The sequence below is a fragment of the Cucurbita moschata genome, unplaced genomic scaffold, assembly GCF_002738365.1.
Source record: "Cucurbita moschata cultivar Rifu unplaced genomic scaffold, Cmos_1.0 Cmo_Scf00021, whole genome shotgun sequence".
Taxonomy (NCBI): domain Eukaryota; kingdom Viridiplantae; phylum Streptophyta; class Magnoliopsida; order Cucurbitales; family Cucurbitaceae; genus Cucurbita; species Cucurbita moschata.
In genome coordinates, this window is record NW_019268537.1 from 2,720,606 (window position 1) to 2,735,923 (window position 15,318).

General features: G+C 38.6%; 3 protein-coding genes across 5 annotated transcripts in view; 2 read left to right on the forward strand and 1 right to left on the reverse strand.

Moving 5' to 3' along the window:
• The window catches only part of LOC111458504 (phospholipid-transporting ATPase 3), a 15,766-nt gene extending 12,842 nt beyond the window's left edge, over nucleotides 1–2,924 (reverse strand). The window contains exons 1-4 of the mRNA XM_023101225.1: nucleotides 2,395–2,924; nucleotides 2,031–2,096; nucleotides 1,195–1,256; nucleotides 127–208 (exon numbers count right to left, since the gene is read on the reverse strand). Of these exons, the coding sequence (XP_022956993.1) occupies nucleotides 127–208; nucleotides 1,195–1,256; nucleotides 2,031–2,096; nucleotides 2,395–2,574 (390 nt within the window). The 5' untranslated portion in view covers nucleotides 2,575–2,924. The remainder of the gene's footprint in view (nucleotides 1–126; nucleotides 209–1,194; nucleotides 1,257–2,030; nucleotides 2,097–2,394) is intronic.
• Nucleotides 2,925–5,212: 2,288 nt separating this feature from the next.
• On the forward strand, nucleotides 5,213–10,068 carry LOC111458926. 2 transcript variants are annotated; one of them, XM_023101801.1, is made up of 9 exons: nucleotides 5,213–5,597; nucleotides 5,978–6,061; nucleotides 6,140–6,619; nucleotides 7,175–7,310; nucleotides 7,437–7,599; nucleotides 8,250–8,378; nucleotides 8,464–8,658; nucleotides 8,730–8,852; nucleotides 9,876–10,068. In XM_023101801.1, exons 1-9 carry the CDS (start codon nucleotides 5,414–5,416, stop codon nucleotides 9,981–9,983), a joined length of 1,602 nt encoding a protein of 533 aa, XP_022957569.1. In that variant the 5' UTR covers nucleotides 5,213–5,413; the 3' UTR covers nucleotides 9,984–10,068. The 2 variants fall into 2 exon arrangements, with proteins under 2 accessions (XP_022957569.1, XP_022957570.1); XM_023101802.1 differs by lacking the exon at nucleotides 8,730–8,852.
• Nucleotides 10,069–11,427: 1,359 nt separating this feature from the next.
• Nucleotides 11,428–14,917, forward strand: LOC111458416 (hydroxyproline O-galactosyltransferase GALT6-like). Of its 2 annotated transcripts, XM_023101073.1 has the most exons (7): nucleotides 11,432–12,611; nucleotides 12,971–13,203; nucleotides 13,276–13,566; nucleotides 13,649–13,777; nucleotides 13,860–14,033; nucleotides 14,253–14,360; nucleotides 14,449–14,917. In XM_023101073.1, exons 1-7 carry the CDS (start codon nucleotides 11,738–11,740, stop codon nucleotides 14,656–14,658), a joined length of 2,019 nt encoding a protein of 672 aa, XP_022956841.1. In that variant the 5' UTR covers nucleotides 11,432–11,737; the 3' UTR covers nucleotides 14,659–14,917. The 2 variants fall into 2 exon arrangements, 1 of the variants encoding a protein (XP_022956841.1); XR_002713111.1 differs by lacking the exons at nucleotides 14,253–14,360; nucleotides 14,449–14,917 and adding an exon at nucleotides 14,135–14,243 and having other exon boundaries at nucleotides 11,428–12,611; nucleotides 13,860–14,089.
• The last annotated feature ends 401 nt before the right edge of the window (nucleotides 14,918–15,318 follow it).

Sequence of the window (15,318 nt, forward strand, 5' to 3'; positions counted from 1 at the left end):
TTTTTTTTTTTTTTTTTTTTTTTTTTTTTTTTTTTTTTTTTTTTTTTACATAGAGATTGGTTGGTAGAAAATTACAGCGTCAGAGTCAAAATAACTGCAAGGGAACCACATAGTTAGGGCACTCACCCAATCCTCAAATGCTTCTTTAATGAGAGAGACAAGAAGAACCAGACTTAAAGGGACCACATTTGTAATTGGATGCACAGGACTGCACAATGAATAATAATTAAAAATGTGATTAATACAACAATATTCAATGGCCCCAACCCTTATTTAACACTATGAAACTCCAACAAAATAAATCAATAGATTAAAAGCAAGAATACAATATAAAATTTTTAAAGCAACATTCAGTTTTCTTTCTCATAATTAACAAACTTTTTTTCCTTTTTTTTTTTTTGAAAAATGCAAAAAAAAAAAAAAGACCAAGCCTTGAGAAGAGTACAAAGTAAACACAATCTTCGTCACAAAGGCAAGATCAGTTATTTCTTGTCTTCTTCTTTTTTCTAAACTCCATTGGAAAAAACAACCATGGACACGGTTAGAAGCCCATACAAACCAAGGGAGTTACAAAACAATTCTCCAACCAGCACAATCAAAAGGGTTCAGTTTTTTTTTTTTTTTTTTTTTTTTTTTTTTTTTTTTTTTTTTTTTTTTTTTTTTTTTTTTTTTGGACCATTGCGACATCTTCAAGAGGAAAAAACGGCAACAGTGAACTCCCAAAGAAAGTTACAATTTCTCTCCACCAATTGGAAACTTCTCCTGTTCTTCCCAACCACGTTTTCCATAAAATAAATTTATAGGTGTTTAACGAAAAGATCTTTGCTTTCATCTTTAGATGATGACTGCAAAGCATTAAGTAAAAGAAGTTTTCTATTGTTCGAATGAAAAATCACTGCCTAGCTTTCAGTAATCAGCTAACAGGACCCTTCTTTCCTCTCAGCCAAATTTGAAATGTCCGTGACTTTCTAATGAATTTTACCACATGCTAGAATATACTGAATCACCTAATCAAGATCTCATGAATGCACATGGTGTACCACTTAGCAATTGCAAATTTTAAACTACAATAAGAATAAGCTAAAACAACCAACATGGTATCTTCTACACATCAAACAATTATTAAGAAACAATGTAAAGTGCAACTGGGGAATGCTACCAAATGTGAATATGCCTATCCAGCTATTAACCAACCTGATGGGTGTGGTGGATAAGATTGAGATGGTAAGAAAGTATAGGTTAGCCACACGCCTGAACTGTCAAAAAAAATAATAATAATACAGAACTCTAATCAGACATGTAACGTTGCAAAAAAGTGATTATGGTAGCTGGGCTAAGTTGTAAATGGCAAAAACAAAAATAAAACAATAACGATGAACAGGCAATTTTATAACATTTTTTAAGAATGCCAATTGGAGTGGTTTTTTATTTATTATTATTGTGATTCCTTTGGCCTAAGTTTGGAGAAGACTGATCTTCCCTTCCTTTTTCCTGTGTTCTTTTGGGATATACAATTTAACTTTCCCATTTAAAGAAAAAAATAATAATAATGGCAGATACAACGTTAACGTAAATATAAACAGTAATAGTATGAACTCAAGAACGAAAATAAGTAATAGATAGTAGTAGTACAATGAAGTTGGGGTCATACCACATCATTTGATCACACAAAAGTACCACTGAACATCGTCATATGAGTCTATCTTCCTAAAATATTCCAATTCCTAAAGATAATTACACGATAAATCCAGTACAGAGCATGTTATCGCCACTCACTTCAAAAACCGAAATTCCTAATAATAACTTATCGTTTCCAATATATCTTGTTCTTGGACCAATAGTATGATTAGCACTTCCCCTCCAGTTTGCATTAGTAAAATACTTGTTCATTTTTCATCTACGAGACCAGCCATAATGACTTTTGTGTAAACGTTTTCTAAGTTCAATCACTCGAACCAAAAGAAAAGGCCTAACGAAGTAACAAACTGAACAAACAGTATATAAGACCTGGGACGCTTAAAATTAGTTACCTGTTCAAACAACCCTTTCGGAAAGAAAGTGAAGAAGTTATACTTCGTCGTCGAGACCGAATTCCCCTGTAAACAACATCAAATTGACAGCGATTCAAATCCATAGGATGAAGTTAGAAACTAGCCAATATTGGCTAAAGATTTGCTAACGAGCGCATTGGCTGAAGATAAATGGAGAAACATTTGAGAGCCAATGCCAGACATTGGACTCCTTGTTACTCCTTTCTTAAAAAACATTTGAGAGCCAATGCCAAGTTCCGAGAGTTGTAACAAATCAAATCAAGGCCCGCATTGCATCTACATCGTGACCAACGACGCCAAAAGGAAAAAAACGAATCAATACAATACTTTGAAATGATCACACCTTGAATTTGACAAGGAGATTAGCGTCGCGATCATTACAGAAGATGGTACGATGTCCAGGAGCCTGCGGCTGGACTCGGCCAAGTCGAACCGTGTTAGAAGAGGAGGTCCTCTCCGTCATTGCAGAATTACCGCGGCTAAATCTCGAACTCGATTGTCTAACCCTATCCCATCCACTCATTTCCTCGCTCCAATTGCAGCAAGGCCTCCCGATCCGGCGTCACCGAGGCGGTTCTAGAAGATAATCTACAAGAAGAAGATGAAGAAGATGAAGAAGATGAAGAAGATGAAGATGAAGAAGAAGAAGCTCCCCCAGCGGCGTAATCGAACTCCGGTGGTTCAATCGACGGTAAAACGCGGAGGAGATACAGCGCCCTTCACGATGGAACTATTAGCCCTCTTGTTAGGCGTAGTTTTGCAATATTGACCCTTTCCCTTGCCCAGTCACGACCGCCACGTCATGCCCTTCGACCCATCGTGTGGGGTACCGAACTAGGAAAGCGCGTGGTTGTGCATCCGGAAGTTGGCGGCTTGTCAACGGTTTTTCTATAAACGAAAGACAGACGGCGCGCGTGAGCTTCAGTCCCGCTCCCTCGCTTTATACAGATATCGGGAGCAGTTGGCGGTCTTATGAACTCTTTAATTCGTGACTGAGCGGTCCAGTAAGACACCGTACTTTTCAGACTTCGTAATTACCATTGTATTCGCGTTAATTATATTAATAAAAAACATTATATTAATTACCATTGACTAAGCGTAGGACACTAAGTCTTGACCTCGAAAGTCAGGGTTTCGAAAAGAGTCTGGACATGCAGCTCTTAAGGTAAGTCTATCCATATGAAATATGAAGACTCGCCAAATTTTGTATCCACTGAACATCAAATGAACGCTCCACGAAATCATCATATATACACTTGTCAAATGAAGAATGCCTCAAAATGTATCTTAAGGGAAGGCATAGTGTCAACCTGCCACCACCCATAGTCTTTTGTCCTAAGCGAGCTACCATGTGGCTGAACAAGCTTAGATTTCGCATGAGTTGTATTTAGTTGGCCAAGACAAACCTTGCCTAAGGTTGGATGAAGCCACAAAGACAAACAAAAATTAAATATGTGACTTAAATTCCCCTCGAGACTTATCACGAGCGCATCAAAATCATAACGTCGCAACGTCGAAAATGTACGACCATGACACTATTAATCTTGTTGTCATTGTCAAAATGCACCTCACTCGAAGCCAATTTCACAAGCTAAGCAATTTGGGGTCCATGAGTGAACAGCTTTGCAACAGCATTCTTTACAACTAATCATCACCAACTCACCAAGAGAATAGACTGTATGTAACGTCTCATACTCAAAATTCAACACTAAATGATTTTGACATACTCCTGCGACATAGTCACGTTATTTTTGATAGACTATTTTTCTTGCTCCTCCACCACAGCTCTCACTGACGCCATCGATCAACAGTCGAACATTAATGAAAGACATGGGCAGTGTTCTTTGTCAATCTATACCGCTTGTGCCAACTTTTTGTTGAACCACACGCGAGATCTATCTCTGCATTCATTACTCCTCCCGAGCCTTATAGAGCCTTCATTTATTCGTAGGTAGGAAAAGAAGAGACCATCTTGGTCAACCTGAATAATACAGAAAAGACTATTATGGAAGAAAAATAGCCATTAGCCTTCAAATCATGCTTTTATGGGCCCTTTTCTGAGCTTAAAAAACAGAGAGGCCACCTCCACACACAGGCAACTGCCACCATCCAATTCCTGCTATTACCCTTTTAATGCCATTAAAGTTCATTTAAAGCTCCCAACTATTTTCGTTGTAATTAAATGAAAGCTTTTAATATTCAAATGTCATTAATTCACTTTAAATAAACAAACAATTTCGTTTGTTGTAGATAATAAAATACAGTATACGCTCCCAATTATTGATGAAAAATAAAAACGTGGCTGCCTTTAAGGGCAAAGAAACTTGCCCCTCCGATGGATGGATGGCTAACCTATTCCTATTCTTCACTAAATTAATTAAAAAAAAATTAAAATTTATATTTTTGTGTCGGAGGGTTTCAATAATATAAATTTACTTTATTTTAAAAATACATTTATGTTTTAAAAGGTTTATTAATACTATTAAATTTTTTTTAAAAATTTAAAAAATACTCCTAACCTTTTAAAAGTAACGTAAATTTTTTGTTAGAAATAAAGGATGGGGCGGTAGGAATCTAGACTTGTTGAACTATGTTTAAGAAATATTTAATCATGTAGACAATATATGCTAGTGGTGGATTTTGACAATTACAAATAGTATCATAGTTAGTCACCGACGTTGTCATGCATTGGTTGGAGTAGGGCTAGACCCTTTTTATGGTAGACACGTTTTAAAATTGCATAGGTGACGACGATATGTAATGGGTCAAAGCGGACACATCTGTTAGCGGTGAGTTTGAATTGTTACAAATGGTATCAGAGTTAGATACCAAGTGGTATGCATTGAGGAGGCTGCTCCAGTGGATTGTGAGATCCCATGTTAGTTGGAGAGGAGAAGACAAGCGCGACCCATTTTAAGACGCTTATTATTAGATTTTTTTTTTCATAATATATAGAATTGAATTTTTTTTTTCCTAAAAATATGGAAGAAAACTAGGGAGGGAAGAGATTATAATATCATATAATATGTGGTCAGCTGTAGCAGCCGCGTTTAGGGTTCCATAGGTTTATGTAAATCAATATATGCCACGTGTAATCTCGTGGGTCCCTTTATTATTAATATCAATATCTATTTATTTCCGGAAAGCTTCCCGCGATTGGTCTCCTCCTTCCAATGGCTTCTTAGGCTGTCGTCTTTCCTTCGCCAATGCTAGTGCTCCCCAATTTCCCAATTCACGTTCCTCATACATACTCATCAAAATAATGATCCAAATTTTCGTTGCTTTTAAGCCAGGGGACTTGGGATTTTAAGAAACAAACGGTAGCTTTAACGAAGAAAATTCTGTGTTATTGCTTCGCCGACATGGGTGCCTGCGTTTCCACGCCGGAGGGCTGTGTCAGAGCCAAATTTAAGAAGTCTTCCAAGAAGAAGAACCGCCGGAGAAGGAGGAAAGCTTCCAAAACCACGGCAATTTCTACCCTCTCCGATGGATCGCGCCGCTCCAATCCGATTGATCATCGCTCCTTTTCCAATCCCACTTTCCAAGGTTCGTTCCTTTTTCTTTCTCCTTCCATGTTTTAGTTTTCCAGGGGAAGTTTGATTTTGCCCTTTTTGGTTGTTTGGTTGAGATTTATTACCTTTTTTTATGGGGTTTTCCTTTTAATTCCAGAAATGTTAGCTCATTGGCGAGTCCAACCAATTTCTATCTGATCCAGGTTCAGGAAATGAGCCAATTCAATGAATCATATGCTGAGCTATGTTTTATGAATCATATGATGAGGATTTTGTCTGTCATGATATCATATACATTTTGAAACGATGGAATAATGAGCTTGTCTTGAAATGCTGTTATGACTTCAAGCATCATATAATTCATTTCCTGGCTTTTTTTCTTTATATGAATCTGTATCATTTGTGGTGTCTCAGCTGGAAGTTTTGATGAGGCCTGGTTTGATACAGTTGCAAAATTTGAATCGGATTGCGATGAAGATTACCAAAGTGTTCCTGAAGGTAAGTTTTCCTTTGAATATGTTGTTCTGATGGGAAGTTTTCTTATTCTTCCATTGTGAACCTTCTGAGTTCCTGCAGACATACAGTCAATTAATAGCTTTGAAGGTGCATCAACGTCAAGCGTTTCGTCTTCTGGAGATGCTAATCATGGAGATCTTCATGTGAATCGACATAGCGCGACCACGGATCAGATTCATAGACCAGGAAATTCAGGAAGAGTACATTCTGTGAGTCAAGTTGCAAGGGATTCACATTCTCAGGCAATGAATCCAGATGATGCAGAACCCCAACTTAAGGGTTATGGACACTCGAGCAAGGCGAACGAACCAGTATTCGTCGACGAGATCTCCTCCACTGCTGGTGAAAGCTCTGCCAAAGACGTTGGAGTATTGGATAATTGTGGGATTTTACCAAGCAACTGCTTGCCTTGTCTTGCATCAACAATGAACTCTGTTGAAAAGAGAAAATCACCAAGTTCTAGTCCTCCAAGTGGACTGAAAAAGGCAACCTTGAAACTGTCGTTCAAATGGAAAGAAGGAAACCCCAATGCTGCTTTATGTGAGTGTTCAAGAAGTACATGTTTTATGTTCTGCCTTACTGGTCTTGTTTTTTTATAACTGCATCCTTCCTTCTTCCCGTTCCCTGCGTGAACGATAACAGCCCAAGCTCACCGCTAATAGATATTGTCTTGTTTAGACATTCCATTTTGGGTTTCCCCTCAAGGTTTTAAAACATGTATGTCAGGGAGAGGTTTCCATACCCTTATTAGACATGCTTTTTCCCCTCTCCAACCGATGTGAGATCTCAAAATTCACCCCCTTGGAGTCCAACGTCCTTGCTATCACACCGTCCGGTGTCTGACTCTAATACCATTTGTAACAATCGAAGTCCACCGCTAGCAGATATTGTCTTTTTTGGGCACTCCCTTTTAGGCATTCCCTTTTAGGCTTCCCCTCAAAGTTTTAAAACGCGTCCGTTAGGGAGAAGTTCCCACACCCTTACAAGGAATGTTTTGTTCCCCTCTCCAATTGAGGTGAGGTGTGATCTCATATAATCTTTTAGATTTCTTCAAATTTGGAGTGATTTAGTCTTGTTTTCTTCTGTTTCTTTCAGTTTCGTCGAAAGCGCTTCTACGAAGACCTATAGCAGGTTCTCAAGTACCCTTTTGCCCAGCTGAAAAGAAAATGCTAGATTGTTGGTCATATATTGAGCCAGATAGTTTTAAAGTTCGGGGAGTAAACTATGCAAAGTAAGTAACAAAGTCTTTCTATGATTTCATCATTGCATCAATGATCTTGGCTCAATATCGCAAAACCAAAAGCAACGATCTGATTCTTTCATTCTATCACTGCAAAATAATCCTACAAATTTGCAGGGACAAGAAGAAAGAGTTTGCTCCCAGTCATGCTGCTTACTGTCCATTTGGAGTTGATGTGTTCTTGTCCCATCGGAAAGTGGATCACATCGCTCGATTTGTCGAACTTCCTGTGGCTAATTATTCTGGAAAACTTCCACCTATCCTTGTCGTGAATGTTCAGGTAAATCCATGCCTTGCCTGTGCTGTGATAAATGTACATGGTTGAACAAAGCATTCTTATAGGGATGTGGTTTAGAGAACCCAAACGGGAAAATTCAAAGAGGACAATATCTATAGCGGTAGGCTTGGACTCTTACAAACGGTATCAGATCTAAACACCGAGCGGTGTGTCAGCGAGGACGCTGAGCCCCGAAGGGGATGAATTGTGAGATCTCACTTTGGTTCAAGAGGAGAACGAAGCATTCCTTATAAGAATGTGAAAACCTGTGATATCTCACATTGGTTGGGAGGAGAACGAAACACCCTTTATAAGGTTGTGGAAACCTTTCCCTAGTAGACGCATTTTAAAAACCTTAAGGGGAAGCTCGAAAGGGAAACCTAAAGAGGACAATATCTTTACTGTTACAAAACCTCTCCCAATTAGACACGTTTTAAAAAGAGGACAACTCCGAAAGGAAAAACTTAAAGAGGACAATATCTTCTAGCGGTGGACTTGGCCTAATACATGGTTGGCCATAACTGCCTGATGTTTGACAGCCCCCACCTTAGCTCCCTTTATTATTATAGATATTTGAACGTGTTTGAGTACTTTTCTTTCTTGTATTGCCTTGGATTCTTGTAGCTTTGATCTTGTAATACTGGATTCTTCAGATTCCATTGTATCCTGCAGCAATTTTTCATGGAGATACCGATGGAGAAGGGATGAGTATCGTCTTGTACTTTAAGCTTTCTGATACATATGCCAAGGAACTTACATCTCATTTTCAAGAAAATATCAGGGTAAGACTCGGTACTTGCAAATTCCCATTCAATCCTTCTTTATCTTCAATAGCTTGTTTCATGAAATGTAAAACTCTAAAAACAGAAGCTGATTGATGATGAAGTTGAAAAGGTGAAGGGTTTTCCAGTAGACACTGTAGTACCCTTTAGGGAAAGATTGAAAATTTTGGGGCGAGTTGCAAACGTGGAGGATCTTTCAATGAGCACTGCACAGCGGAAGCTTATGCAGGCTTACAATGAAAAGCCCGTCCTCTCGCGTCCCCAACATGAATTTTACTCGGTAGGTTCAGTTTTTTATTGCTTTACAGACAGATTTGGAATGATTCATATGAAAGAAGCGATGAATTACAGGGAGAAAACTACTTGGAAATCGACTTGGATATGCACAGATTTAGTTACATATCAAGGAAAGGTTTTGAAGCGTTTCTTGATAGACTCAAGTGCTGTATTTTGGATGTTGGCCTCACAATTCAGGCAAGTTTCTTGTAACAATGTTTTTGTTTTTGTTATATCCCACATCCTTATATACCTTTGGAAACCTCTCCCTAGCAGATGCGTTTTAAAATTGTGAGGCTGACGGTAATACGCAACGGGCTAAAACAGATAATATCTACTAGCGGTGACCTTGGACCGTTACAAATGGTATCAGAGTCAGACACTATGCGGTGTGCCAGTAAGGACGCTGAACCTCAAGAGGGGTGGGGGTGGATTGTGAGATCCCACATCAGTTGGAGAGGGGAACGAAACATTTCTCATAAGGGTGTGGAAACTTCTCCCTAACAGACGCATTTTAAAAACCGTATGGCTGATGGCAATACGTAACGAACCAAAGCGGAAATATCTACTAGGGTTTGGGCCATTACAAATGGTATCAGAGCCAGACACCGAGTTGTGTGCGAGCGAAGACTCTGGACCCCAAGGGAGGTGGATTGTGAAATTCCACGTCAGTTGGAGAAGAGAACGAAGCATTCCTTGTAAGGGTGTGGAAACCTCTCCCTAACATACACGTTTTAAAAATCGGCGATATGTTATGAGTCAAAACAAACAATATTTATAGCCTTCCCTATACAAATGATCGTAACAAGCGGTGCCAAACAAAATGCGGGCGCTACTGCTGGCCCATGTCAAGATATATTGGAATGGAAAGGCCATGTCAGCTGTATGAAAGGTCAAGCTCCGAAGCCTATATTTATTATTCTTTAACTGATCTTGCGCAGTCTGAACTGGTTGCTTTGCGCTTTGCGCTTTCTTTTCTCTCTTTCTTCTCCTTTCTCATCTTTATTCCATTTCATATATGTCTGAGGATATTGCCTAGCATTGAATAGACATTCCACCTTATCAATCAAATCAATGATGGATTTGTTTTAGTGCCTAAATGGGGTTGGGGCACTCGATTCAGACCGAATTGGGCTTGGACTGTTACCGTTTTTATCTCTTTTTTGGTAAGATCTAAAAATGGTCCTGTTTTTCTTACTTCTGTGATGGGTTGTGAAACAGGGGAACAAATCTGAAGAACTGCCAGAGGAGATCTTATGTTGTATTAGACTAAACGGAATTGATTATGTAAATTACCAGCAGTTGGGGATGGGTCAAGAGATCCTGTAAACTAAGACGGTTTCTGTGCACAGCCAGCTTCAACCAATTTCCATAGAAAATAACAATAACACCGTACAGCCTGTTATAATGCTCAGTTTCACACTTTGTCCTTTTGTAATAGCACAATAGCACAATAGCTATGTTGTGACATTCGTTCTAATCCAGCGAACAAATTATATTACAAAAGTTTGACTTGTGGATAACCTTAATACATGCTCCAACCCGGTCATGTTTGAAATAAATGTTTTAGAAAATGTAAAAAAGGAAATGCCCCGTAAACAATTTGAAAAAAAAAAAACGTTACAATGAGTAATATCCCTTATAGTACATTTTGACATTTTAGTCATGACGGGTGTAGATATGATGATTTGGTGACCGGTCATATACTCCCTAACATGAAAGCAAATAAAAATGGTAACCGGACTACACGTCCAATAACAATAAAGTTTTATCTAACATGAAAGCAAGTAAAAATGGTAACGGACAAACATGATAAAGTTATAGAAGTTCACTATGAATCAACGTGCTCGACCAAGGTTGGACTCATAAACCTATAAAATATAAAATAAATCGAAATAACGATATCTTATTAACTATAAAAAAAAAAAATTTAATGTAAATTAAACTTAATGACTTTATATTAAAATTGGACCTCAAAAATACAAAATTAAAAGTCAGTAAAGCATATTTGAAATGAAATCGGTAATATAACTAAAAATGTTAAAACATTAGTAATGAAATTATAAATGGGTGTATTCCAAAAAAATAGTTAGAATATTAACGGAAAAATTACAAATAATAAATTCCCCTAAAAAATATAATTAACAAAACAGAAAAAGGAAGAATAAATAAAATAAAATAAAATAAAATAAGAAGTCATACGTCGTCGCTTATGCCATATATCTGCATGGATCTCAGAAAATGGGAGAATGGTTGACCGTCGGATATTTTGACTTTTAGCCAAGCCGACAATCCTTCAGGTTGACGCAGACACATTTGCGAAATTAATGTAAGAAACAATTTAATTTATTCAAATTCATGCATGTTCGGGGACACGTGGCATCATCCTTTTTTTTTACTCATTTATGGAAACCTGTATTTTCTGACGTGTCACAAGTTCTTTAACCGGTAAGTTCACACCAAATTAATCAGATTTTAGCTCTAAGTAGAAAATGTTTGGAAATATCTTAATTAAGGTTACATATTAAAAGATAATTAAATAAAAAAAAGAATCTAAATAATAATAAAAATATTTAAAACACGTCGTGTAAGAGCTGGGATGAGGTGTGCTTCCCCACCACCACTTGCCTTTTTCTTTTTAATTTTAATTTTTTTAATTTAGAATAAAGAGAATTTTAATTAATCGATAATTGGAAGAAATGTAAGAATTATTAAAGAATGGTTGTGACAGGTTGAAAATGGAAAGCGTGCAGAAATGAGGCCACGTGAGCAGTAACACGCTGTCGTTTTCATCGTTTTTCCTTTATTGCAACGGAGATGAATACAAATTTCATGTGAGTTTTTAATTATTTTTGCAATGCGACGGAGGTGTTGTTGTTCAGCTTAGTTTTCCAGAGCTTCAATTCGTTTCCATTTTACTGGGTATGCCACTAACTAGGGTTAGGGTTGGAGGGGAATTTTGGATTGTAGAAAGGGGGAGTTAAAAGTTTGTTTGCATAGGATAAACTCTTGCATTTGTTGTTGTTTACGATTGATTTCTTTTTTTTCTTTTTCTTTTGGGGGTGGTTGTAAACTACCTTGAGATGAAACGGGGGAAATTTGATTCCATGTTATCGCGAAATCGAATCAGGTTGCTTCAAATTTTGATGGGTTTGGTGTTTTTATATCTGCTTTTGATGAGTTTTGAAATCCCGCTGGTGTATCGAACCGGATATGAGTCGGTGCCTGGTGATGAAACATTTGGATTCACCAGCGACGCTTTGCCGAGGTCGTTTCTGCTTGAAAGTGAAGAGGAAATGGGGGATAAGGATGCCCCTCGTCGACCCTCTGATGATCCCTTTAAGATTTCTTATGGCGCGCCGCATCGGACACCCGAGAGGCGAATGCGTGAGTTCAGTAAAGTTTCGGGATTAGTGTTTGACGAAGCCACATTTGATCGTAATGCTAGTAAGGGCGAGTTCTCCGAGCTTCAAAAAGCGGCTAAGCATGCTTGGGTAGTGGGGAAAAAGCTCTGGGAGGACTTAGAGTCCGGGAAGATTGAGCTCAAACCTGAAACAAAGATAGAGAATCAGTCGGAGCCATGTCCACATTCGATTACGCTTTCTGGATCCGAATTTGAGACACAGAATCGGATTATGGTGCTCCCCTGCGGCTTGACGCTCTGGTCGCATATTACTGTGGTGGGGACACCTCGTTGGGCTCACTCGGAACAGGATCCCAAGATTTCAATCTTGAGGGAAGGGGATGATCCAGTGATGGTATCACAGTTTATGATGGAGTTGCAAGGGTTGAAGACGGTGGATGGCGAAGACCCACCAAGAATACTTCATTTCAATCCAAGGTTGAAGGGAGATTGGAGTGGCAAGCCTGTTATCGAACAGAACACTTGTTATAGGATGCAGTGGAGCACAGCGCTGAGATGTGAGGGATGGAAATCCAGGGCGGATGAAGAAACTGGTAAGAAGTTGTCTTTCATGCTGTTTGAAAATGCTTTATTTTCATTCTCCCTTGTGTTTGTTTTGTCTATTGATAAGAATTTCGTACTGAACTGAACCAGTTTTGTTATGTGTTGGAGAGTCAAGGTGGTTGATATAATGTATTGAATCTTAAACTAGCAAGTTTTGTGCAAATCCTGAATTTTCTGTGTTGCTTTCAGTAAAATGACTTGTGATATGAAAAATTGCCATACTAGTTTGTTGTTATCAAGATTTTGAAGATCATATTTGAAGGATGTAGATTTTGCTGTGCACTTTCTTTTGCTTGACCGATTTCTTCAAGTGAGACATTTCCTAACCTACTATTGGGATTTTATGAAGTTGACGGGCAGGTAAAATGTGAGAAGTGGATTCGTGATGACGACAGCCGTTCTGAAGAATCGAAGGTAATATGGTGGTTAAATAGGTTAATAGGACGCACGAAAAAGGTGGCGATCGATTGGCCATTTCCTTTCGCGGAGGGCAGACTATTTGTTCTAACTGTGAGTGCTGGGCTGGAAGGTTACCATATCAATGTCGATGGAAGGCACATCACGTCTTTTCCATATCGCACTGTAAGTACTCTTTCTATATATGTTCTTCAAATTTTGAACTCCATGGAGGTTTTTAAACTATGATGATGACAGGGGTTTGTTCTGGAGGATGCCACTGGTTTATCTGTAAATGGCGATATAGACGTGCACTCCATATTTGCTGCTTCCTTACCCACTGCACATCCTAGTTTTGCACCAAAGAAGCATATGGAGATGTTGGCACAATGGAAAGCCCCTCCACTTCCCGAAAAAAACGTGGAGCTTTTCATCGGCATCCTTTCTGCTGGCAATCATTTTGCAGAACGAATGGCGGTTAGGAAGTCTTGGATGCAGCATAAGTTGATCAGATCTTCACTAGTCGTTGCTCGGTTTTTTGTGGCAATGGTAAGCAGTGGTGTGCTTCTTAGAAATATTCCATCATTTATGTTATGGAAGTGATAATAACTTCTGTGTTATATTCTGATAGCACGGAAGAAAGGAAGTAAATATTGAGTTAAAGAAAGAAGCGGAGTACTTCGGGGATATCGTCATGGTTCCTTACATGGATAACTATGATCTTGTTGTATTGAAGACAATTGCAATCTGTGAATATGGGGTGAGTTTTGAGAAAAAGACACAAACCTTGTGAGTTAGGCACTTCGTTGTTGGCAATATCATTCCATGTTTCGATCTTGCAGGTTCGCACGGTGGCTGCAAAATATATCATGAAGTGTGATGATGATACATTTGTTAGAGTAGATGCAGTGATTGATGAAGCTCACAAGGTGCGAGCGGGCAGGAGCCTTTATGTTGGAAATATGAACTATCACCATAAACCTCTTCGTCATGGAAAATGGGCGGTGACGTACGAGGTATGACTGTAAGCATGCCCACTAGTGATATCATTTTGCAGTCCTGTTGTTCATAGTGCTGCTATGCTAGTGATATCATTTTGCTGTTCTGTTGTTCATAATGCTGCTATGGGTGGGGGATTTGAACTTTGTATAAGATGCATCCTTGTTTAGTTAGCCATATATAAGAGTCATAGACCGATCTCTCATACGATTCGGTTATTGTTTCAATCGGTTCAGGAATGGCCAGAAGAAGATTACCCAGCTTACGCCAATGGACCGGGTTACATTTTATCATCCGACATTGCGGAGTATATAGTATCTGAATTTGAGAAGCACAAATTAAGGGTATGTTTGAAACAGTTCCTTTCTTCTCCCCTCCCCACAAATAAATGGCATTTGAAGAGTTAGCTAATAATAGTGAAAAAACACACAGTTGTTCAAGATGGAAGATGTGAGCATGGGAATGTGGGTGGAGCAGTTCAACAGTTCAAAACCAGTGGAATTCCTTCACAGTCTAAGGTTTTGCCAGTTCGGGTGTATTGAAGATTATCTAACTGCACATTACCAATCTCCAAGACAGATGATGTGCTTGTGGGAAAAGTTGATGCAACAAACAAAGCCTCAGTGCTGCAACATGAGATGATATGATGTGATATTTATCCAAATCCAGATGGGTAATTGGAAATTCAAGAACAGAGGAACACAGAAGAACAAACAAGTTTTGCAGCTTTAGTCCAATTCTGTACATACTATATTATAACTTATAAGTGGGTTAATTTAATCAGGAAGGTTCTTTTACCTGATGAATTCATTCATTTTTTCCCCTTTTTATTTCCTGTTTATGTTTATCCCATTCATTCTACAATTGGGTTTATCAGGTAAGATTATCTCAAGTTCTGGCATTCAAATATTGAGAAATTCTGGAGATGAGGGATTTAACATGACTGTGTTACAACAGAATTTGATCACAATTTGTTACATCCCCTTTCAAATTGTTTTCCCTCCCTTTCTACGATCGGACCCGAAGTGATCGTGTTTCTAGGGATTGAAACGAAAGAAATCGAGCTCGATCAATGTTATTATAAGAACACAGATCGAAAGAGCTTTAGAAAGAGGCGCCGGAAACTGATCGGAAAGTGGTGGTTTGAACATTTGATGACGAAACCCTCAAGAGATCCGGCCGGACGTAGCAGAACGAACGCCGCAGCCATTCATCCAGTGGATTCGATAGAGGGGAAGAGGTAGATGAAGAGGGAGGGAAGACCGGGAGGAGTCAGGAGAGAGTATATTTTATTTTTTAAAA